Below are 9,563 nucleotides of genomic sequence, written 5' to 3'. Positions count from 1 at the left end.
GCAGCCCGATTCGTAACCACTACGCTACCAGAGCTCCTTGGCTTTGCATTAATCCACAGCACCACACCAGGACTCAGCGTGTCTATTAGGCAATGGGCAACTGAGATTTGCAGGTTGGTCAGGAGGGAGATCTGGGCTAAAGTTATCCATATGGAAGTACTTCTCTTCAAAGTTGTTTGAGCTCCCAGTGTGCCTCAGAGTTGTGCCTGTGAACAAGTGTGGATGTTGGTTACGGAGACTAGGTGGAGCAATGGACAGGATTCTAATGAAACTGTAAATGTCAGAGTTAAGCCAAGATCAAAGGATTCTTTGACTTCAACTCCTGTGCTTTGCTGCTCTCTCAAGGGATGATTCCTTTCTCACATCTGTATTCCCAAATTGCCATGCATACTGCTTAAGCACTTGTTGTTGTTAAATGCTGTCACTGTTGAGTCAGTTCCAGCCCATAGCAAGCCTGTATAGGGGTTTCTGAGGAGCAGCTGGTGAGCTTGCACTGCCGATCTTGTGGTTCAAACCAACTTTGCAGTCCAGTGCATTAACCCACAGCACCACACCAGTACTTAGTAATTGTTGAAGGACCCAAGTGTACTGAGTTCTGCAATGAATCCCTGTTTGTGTCTGTCTCTGCAGGTGATGACCATGCCAGAATATCTGAAGAAGCGCTTTGGTGGGAAGCGACTCCAGATCTACCTCTCCGTTCTGTCCCTGTTTATCTGTGTGGCCTTGAGAATCTCAGTGAGTTCATAGCCTCCTGGTAATTTGTTTTTGAGTAATTGATTGCCTTTATGGATAGAGTGCTGAGATCAGAGAACCAGTTGAAGAGACTACTGACTGTCTTTACAGCTGGAGATATGTGGGTATCTTAATAAATCTACCAAGTCTTTGTGCACAAACAGGAACTTAAAGAGAATCTGCATTCATAGACTATTAGACTTTTAAGTTATGAGAACCTTCAGAGTGTAAGTTCACCTTTTCATTAAGGATATGAAAAAATATATATGGATCTACAGAAAGAGCAAAATGACTCGTTGAAGTAACACAATTGTTTAATAATGGAAAAGAGGAAGAGTTCTCTGGGATCCTGTCTTTCTACTACACAGTATCTTCTTTATCTGACTCATGAACCCAAAGAAAAGTGTTTTGCATGCTCTACACTGAATTTTCTTAAACTTACTCTATTTCATATAAGATTACCCATGCAAATGAGAACGTGCAATAATTAGGAAATTGTTAAAAAGATTACATTCCTATGAGATAATCAGGGTGGAATTAAAAAAAAAAAATAGAAGATTCAGCAGCATGTGTAGAAAACAAAGAAAGAGTAAATCGTTTGCTTCTCCTCCATGAGTGACTAATTAAATAATCTGGAAGTTTCCAGTCCAGGCAGTTGTTCCAGTGTTCATTATAGAAGTTGACCCTCATTACTACTCTTGTGTTAAGGTGATTCACCACTGGAAATAAGCCAACTGTTTAGATTAGATAGCAAAAGTCTTCCTAATGCAATGTGGACATTTTTCACCACTTACTGTTTGCTATCGAGCTCCATGTTAATGGTAACAAAGATTCCTGTGTGTTTGGAGTTCACCAGAATCATATACACAAAATAATTAGCTTCTTATGACAATATGTGAAAATGTGAGCTGAAATACAGTATGTGTGGACAAGTGCTATGGACACTCAGTGAAGAGAGTTGATCCTGCTTAGTGGAATACAGAAAGGGTCACCCTCTTCATGGAGGAGGCATTAGACAAATCCCCAGGCTATGACAGTTTAGGAGATGCAGATGGAAGCAAAGATGCCCATATGTGCTGGGTCCTTGTTCCACAAATAGTTTGAACTCATTAATCTCCTAGTCCTCCTCCAACTCTATATGATTCTAAAGACCATGAACAAGGTACTGAGGCAGAATAACAGACCAAAAAGGCCCCAAAGGATGCAACTCCCTGGGATGGAGAGTTCTAGGTGGTGAGGAGAGGCTAGGGGAAGGGGTCAGAACTTTGCACAGCTGGGAATGAAGAAAGGGCAGCAGTGAACATCAGGACTGTGTGTGATGCAGATTTTCAGCTGGCAGGAGTCCATTCTTCCCTCCAAGGATGTTTTAAGTGATATTAATAGCCATTAATCAGAGCCATGACCTTTTGTGTACTTTTACAATCTGATAATAGATTCAGCTGTGGTTACTTATTAAACAACTAATTGTGGGGAATTAGGACTATTTTTATAATCTTCCCCTACCCCAGGCTTAGAGAAGATCATCTTGTTCACTGGTTAGTTTCAATCATCTATGAGGATAAGTCAAAAAATATTGCTACAAAATCACAGAAATGTTTATTAAACAAAAATACCAAAATGTGAAACTATTGTTTCTGAACATGTCTTCCATATAAGTCTACACACTTTTGAAGAAAGTGTTATGGGTGCATAGAAGAATGAGAGTAATGATTGGCACTCTATGAAAGCTATTGTTTGAGGAACATCCAAATGAGTTTCGAAGACTCAGTAGAAGTCAACTAGGAAAATAAAAGAGAAGATATTGGAGCAGAGAAACCTCATGTTTCTTTTCCATTCTAATTGTTCCTTTCCAGTCAGACATATTTTCTGGAGCCATATTCATCAAGCTGGCCTTGGGATTGGACCTTTACTTGGCAATTGTCATCCTTTTGGCTATCACTGCTGTTTACACCATCACTGGTAAGTCCACTGAAAGTTTATTTCACACTCTGCCTTCTGCTTACCCCACTCCAACTTTCAATTAGAACATCAGCATTAGCCTTGTTGCCACCAAGATATAGACACCATTCTATTACCACTGCAAGAGTCAATCAAATACAGGCCCAGAAACACAACCAGAGCCAAGAAAAAACTATCTTCAGTATGCAATATGAGTACCTTGATTATAGCATGTCAGATGGATCTTGGCTAAAAGCAGAGGATTCCAGAAGTATATTTACCTGTGCTTTATTGACTACAGAAAGCCTTTTGATTGTGTGGATCATAACAAGCTATAGGCAACATTGTGAAGTATGAGTATTCCGGAACACTTAATTGTGCTCATGAGAACCTGTACATAAACCAAGAGGCAGCTGTTTGAACAGAACAAGGAAACACTGAATGGTTTAAAATTAGGAAAGATCTGCACCAGGGTTGTGTTCTTTCACCATATTTATTCAACCTGTATACTGAGCAAATAATCTGAGAAACTGGGTTATATGAAGGAAAATGTGGTATCAGGATTGGAGGATGACTCATTAACAACCTGCGATATGCAGATGACACAACCTTGCTTGCTGAAAGTGAAGAGGACTTATAATACTTACTGATGAAGATCAAAGACCACAGCCTTCAGTATGGGTTGTACCTCAATGTAAAGAAAACAAAATCCTCACCACTGCACCAGTAAACAGCATCCATATAAGTGGAGAAAGGACTGTAGTTGTCAGACTTCTTCATTTTGCTTGGAACAACCATCAATACTCATGGATAAGAGGTCTTTAAAGTACTCAGTACTCATGCTGCATATGAGATCTTTAAAGTATTGAAGAGCAAAGATGTAAGTTTGAGGACTAAGGTGTGCCTGACCCAAGTCATGGTATTTTCAGTAATGTCATAAGCATGCGAAAATTGAACAGTGAATAAGGAACAACATAGAGGAATTGATGCATTTGAGGTATCGTGCTGAGGGAGAATAGTAAAAGTACCATGGACTGCTAAAAGAACAAACAGATCTGTATTTGGAAGAAGTACAGTCAGAGTGCTCCTTGAAAGCCAGGGTGGCCAGACTTCATCTCTCATACTTTGCACATATTATCAAGAAGGACCAGTCAATGGAGAAGGTAAAGTGGATGGTCAGAGAAAAGGAGGAAGACCCCCAATAAGGTGGATTGGCAGAGTGGCAGCAGCAATGGGCTCAAGCTTAGAAACAATTGTGAGGTTGACCCAGAATCGGGCAGTATTTCATTCTGTTGTGCATAGGGTTACTATGGGTCAGTGCTAACTAGATGGCATCTAACAACAACAATCAACCCAGTTACTGAGGTGACAAGTACCGGCTCGATGGTACCTAACTACTATTATTAACTACCGTGATCAAAGATAACAATGAAAGTACTATCGATGGGGAAATGGTGATCTACTTCAGCTGTGTATTGAGTATCCAGATTGACAAATAGGAATCCAGCAGATAATACACATGGAAGGTTATGGAGACAGAGCAACACATACATGAGACTGGATAGCGCAAGGAGGTGCCCAATGAGTTAAGTACGCCGAGGCATGGTGGTGGGCTCTAAGTGGCAGAGCCAGGGATAATGAAATGAAGTAGAGCAGTGGGTTGGTTGTGAGGAGCAGTCATCCAAGCAGTTTCTTACAGACCAGGTACCTTGCAGTAGTGTCCCATTAATATTAAATCATGCAAGTTAAATGATACCTGCTCTGTAGGGAAAAAAAAAAAAAATGAGTAATCAAGATAGTTCTTAAGCCATTTTCATGCAGTGAGCATATGTTTCAGGGTAATTGAGAGATGGAGGTATGAATTTGTGTCTTAAGGATACTTTTTTGCTTCCCTATGACACTCTAATAAAGGAAATATCTTCCTGACTGTACGTGACTAGTGTGTGTAGATCTTAAAGAGAAGTTTAGGTATTTGTTTTGATATAACATTGTAGCAAAATACAAGTTGACTACTATACCTAGTACTCAACCAAAAAAGATATGCAAGGGTAGATCAAAAAATATGTACAAGGCTGCTTAATCAGATATATCATTCCCCTACAGCAAAGAACAAGAAACAAAAGGAAAAAGACTAATTTGGAATGCCAAGCAACAAACAAGGAGGAAGAATTAGATCAACACTGAAAAGACAGAACACTGAATGAAACTGAATGTGCACTGAAACTCCTTTGTTCCCCAATACCTACTGAGATGCCAGTTTGTGCATGTATATAGAGCCTATCCTCCCATTTGGCTAACACCTTCTTACAGAAGCTATGAAGACCCCATGCCCTGACCTCCAGAGGACACACTAATGCTAGCACCAACTTGTAAGGATCCATAGTCCCACAAGGGTTGTGAAGGGACCCTGGCCATTCAACACTTGTCACCTGAAAAGAACTTGCTCTCCCACCTCTAGTCAAGACTGTAAGAGAAGACATATTCGCCTAACCACAGAGACCTCTCACATGGATGTGATCCACCATACCCACTACAGGGAGAAAATCACACCCAGTCAACCAACACTACTCAAGCCCACAGAGATCAGTACCATAATACAATTAAAATATTGCAAAGGAAGGAAGGCATTCTAAAGAAAGAGAGAAGAAACAAAGTTCCTAAAAATGTATACATACTGTTGTTATTAAGTGCCATATGGGTTGCTATATAAGGTTTCTAAAGAGCAGCTGGTGTGTTTAAACAACCAACCATGCAGTTAGAAGGTTGATGGTAATATAGATATATATGTGTGTGTGTGTGTGTGTGTGTGTGTGTGTACATATATAAATGTTACTTTTAGTGCCATCAAGTTGGTTCTAACCTATAGCAACCCTGTATAGGATTTCCAAGGAGAAGCTGGTGAGCTTGAACTGCCAACCTTGTGGTTCAAACCAACTTTGCAGTCCAGCACATTAACCCACAGTGCCACATGGGAATGCAGTGGCTTCATGGGATGAGCACTGACCTGTTAACCACAAGATTGGCAGTTCCAGCCCACCAGTGACTCCGTAGAAGAAAGATGAGGCTTTCTGCTTCTGCAAAGATTTAAAAGCCTTGGAACTGATTCGACAACACTTCAAAGCAAATGCTAAACAACAAACAAGGAGAAAGAATTATATCAAACATTGAAGAGAAGGAAAACAATGAAAACAGAAAATAAGGAGATTTATGGATCATAGATGTCATACCAGCCAATCTATGATCTATGTTCCTGTTGTTAAGTGCCATCAAGTTGTTTTGACTCATAGTAACCCTGTATAGGGTGTCCGACTGGTACATTTGAACTGCCAACCTTGCAGTTAGTAGTACAGTGTTAATCCTACAGCACCACATAAGGACTTCTGTGTGTGTGTGTATGTGTGTGTGTGCTGTTGTTAATTGCTATCAAGTGAGTTCCAACTCAGCCACCTTGTATAGGGTTTCTGAGGCTATACATCTTTGCAGGAACAGAAAGCTCATCTTTCTTCTATGGAGTAGCTAGTGGGTTCCATATATACATATGGAGAGTGGTGGCTCTGTAGGATAAGCACTGTACTGCAAGCAACTAGAAATCTGTAAGATTAACAAAACAAAAAAAAATTAGAAATAGATAACTCAATAGAAGAACACAGAAGTAGAATTAAAACAGTGAAAGAAAGGGTCAGGAAAATAAGCACAAAACCCTTGAGAAATAATCAGAAAAAAATAATGAAGGAAAACAAAGTAAGTCTCAGTTATGTTGGATACCATCAAGAAGAATGATTTGTGCATAATAGGAACTCCAAAAGTGAGGGAAGGGGGAAAGTACAAAGTAAATGTTTGAAGATATATTGGCAGAAAAATTCCTAAATATCATGAAAGATGAGAAGGTTTATTTCTAAGAAGTTCAATGAACTCTATAAGGGATAGAGTCCAAAAGAAAATCACCAAAACAAATAATCAAACTTTCAAAAACCAAAGATAAAGCAATAATTCTGAGACCAGATTACATAAAACAAAATATGACTTACAAAGAATATTGATTTCTTGTCAGAACCATGGAGGCAAAAAAGTAACAGGATGGCATTTACAATTCTGAAAGCAAAGAACTTCCACCCAAGGACTATACAATCAGTAAAACTGTCTTTCAAAAATGATGGCAAAACTAGACCATTAAATAAAAATTAAAAGAATTTATAAAAATCAGACCAGCCTTACCAAAAAAATCTTAAATGAAGTTCTTTGGACAGAGAACCAACAGCATCAGACAACAGCCTGTGATAAAAACATACAACTGCTTCACCCAGAAACAACCCCAGATAAAGACTTCATAAAAGTAAAATACAACTGCAAAACTGATAACAGGAAACCAGAGATGTTAAGCTGTAAGTGATGACAAGTTCAAAACAAAAAGAGAGAATATGCAGTGTCATTTCATATGGAGGCAGTACCAACTTGTAACTGACTGTTTTAAACTTAGGAAGATAAAGATAAAGTTCATATTGATCACAAAGAAAATTTAAAAATCTGCCCACAAAAATAAAGAAGATTTAAAAAGTAAACACAAAAAGCAACAACATCAAAGAACACAAAAAGAAAATCCATATACAAAAAAAGGCACAGAAAATTAAGCAGACCAAAAACAGCATTGACATCACACATACAAACGGAATGTATAACAAAATGGCAGCAGTAATTTCATACCTACCATAATCACACTAAATATAAATGGATTAAATGCGCCATGGCAGAATGGAATTTTTTTTTTTTAAAGTGGTCTTTCAATATGTTGCCTTAATAGAGACTCAAAGATATAAGCAGGTTAAAAAATCAAAGGATGGGAAAAAAATATCTGAATCAAACAGTAACAAAAAGAGATATGGAATCCATTAATAATCTCTAATAAAATACACCTTAAGTCAAAATCCATTAGAACAGACAAACAAGGTCATTATACAATGATGAAAGGGTCAGTTCACCAAGACATAATAATACTAAAGATTTATACACTCAATGATAACTCCAAAATATATAAAACAAAGAATTAAAAAGAGAAATAGACAATTCTATGATAATAGTAGGAGACTTTAACATACCACTTTTGATGACAGACAGAACAACTAGAAATTAAATAAAGATACAGATCTAAATAACACAATGAAAAAAACTTGTCCTCATAAACATATACAGAACACGACCCAATAACAACACAGTATATATTCTTCTCTGATGTACACGGATCCTTCACCAAAGCACACCATATTTTCTACTACAAAGGAAGACTCAATAAATTCAAAAATATCAAAATAATATAAAGCTGTTCTATGACAATAATGTTGTTGTTGTTGTTAGGGACTTGTCCCTCCTGATAATATATTCAAAGTATGAGACAGTTATGCCATCCTGGCTTCTAAGGAGCATTCTGGTTCTACTTCTCCCAACACAGATTTGTTTGGTCTTCTGGAAGTCCATGGTATTTGGGATATTCCTCTCCAACACCATAGTTCAAATGCATCAATTCTTCTCCAGTCTTCCTTATTCATTGTCCAACTTTCACATGTGTATGAGACACCTGAAAGTGCCATGGGTTGGGTCAGGTATACCTTAGTCCTCAAACTGACATCTTTGCTACTGAACAAATGCTTTTTGCAGCAGATTTGCTTAATGCAATAATTACTTGATTTCTTGACTGCTGCTTCCACTGAGGTTCAGAGCAAAATGAAATTTTTGACCACGTCAATCTTTTCTCCATTTATCATGATGCTACTTATTGGTTCATGTGAGGATTTTTGTTTTCTTTACAATGAGGTGCGATCTGTACTGAAGCTGGTAAGTCTAACCTTCATCAGTAAGCATTTTAAGTCTTCTTCACTTCCAGCAAGGTTGTACCATCAGCATATTGCAGGTTGTTAGTGAGTCCTCCAATCTTGATGCCACATTTTTCTTCATATAATCCAGTTTCTCAGATTATTTGCTCAGCATACAGATTGAATAAGTATGGTGGAAGGATACAACCCTGGTGCACACCTTTCCTGATTTTAAACCATCTGGTATCCCCTTGTCCTGCTCTAAAACCTGCCTCTTGGTTTATGTACAGGTTTCTCATGAGTACAACTAAGTGTTCTGTAATTCTCATTCTTTGCAATGTTATCACAGCTTGTCATGATCCACACATGGACCTTTGACCATGACTATTCAAAGTGGGATGTCTTCGAATAGTCAATAAAGCACAAGTAAACATTTTTCTGGTATTCTCTGCTTTCATCCCAGATCCATCTGACATAAACAATGATATCCCTAGTTGCACATCCTCTTCTGAATCTGGATTGAATTTCTGGCAATTCTTTGTCAATATACTGTTTCAACCATTTTTTAATTATCTTCATGAAAATTTTACTTTCATGTGATATTAATGATATTGTTGGATGATTTCTACATTCCATTGGTACATCTCTCTTTGGAAAGGGCAGAAATATGGATCTCTTCCAATCAGTTGGCCAGGTAGCTGTCTTCAAATTTTATTAGTATAGATGAGTGAGCAAACCTAAGCCTTCATTAGTTCATCAAAATATTTCTATTTGTATTCATGGAGTCGTGTTTTTTGCCAATGCCTTCAATGCAGTTTCAGTACCACTGGCTCTTGATCATATGCTATCTCTGGAAATGACTGGATTAGAAGTCGTCAAAAATGAAATGTAATGCATAAAGATCTATATCTTAGGCATTAGTGAGCTGAAATGGACTGGGATTGGCCTTTTTGAATCAGACAGTCATATGATTTACAATGCTAAGAATGACAGATTAAAGAGATATGACATCACATTCATTGCCAAAAAGAACATTTCAAGGTCTGTCTTGAAGTATAATGCTGTCTGTGATAGAATAATATCCACACA

General features: G+C 38.0%; 1 protein-coding gene across 1 annotated transcript in view; it reads left to right on the top strand.

The window, feature by feature from the left end:
* The window catches only part of LOC102822219 (low affinity sodium-glucose cotransporter-like), an 83,063-nt gene that overhangs the window by 7,620 nt on the left and 65,880 nt on the right, over positions 1 to 9,563 (top strand). The window contains exons 5-6 of the mRNA XM_006869291.1: positions 631 to 735; positions 2,586 to 2,691. Of these exons, the coding sequence (XP_006869353.1) occupies positions 631 to 735; positions 2,586 to 2,691 (211 nt within the window). The remainder of the gene's footprint in view (positions 1 to 630; positions 736 to 2,585; positions 2,692 to 9,563) is intronic.

Source organism: Chrysochloris asiatica, unplaced genomic scaffold (genome assembly GCF_000296735.1).
Source record: "Chrysochloris asiatica unplaced genomic scaffold, ChrAsi1.0 scaffold00128, whole genome shotgun sequence".
Classification (NCBI taxonomy): domain Eukaryota; kingdom Metazoa; phylum Chordata; class Mammalia; order Afrosoricida; family Chrysochloridae; genus Chrysochloris; species Chrysochloris asiatica.
Note: the sequence above shows the minus strand (reverse complement) of the source record. Positions and strands in the feature narration are given on the sequence as shown.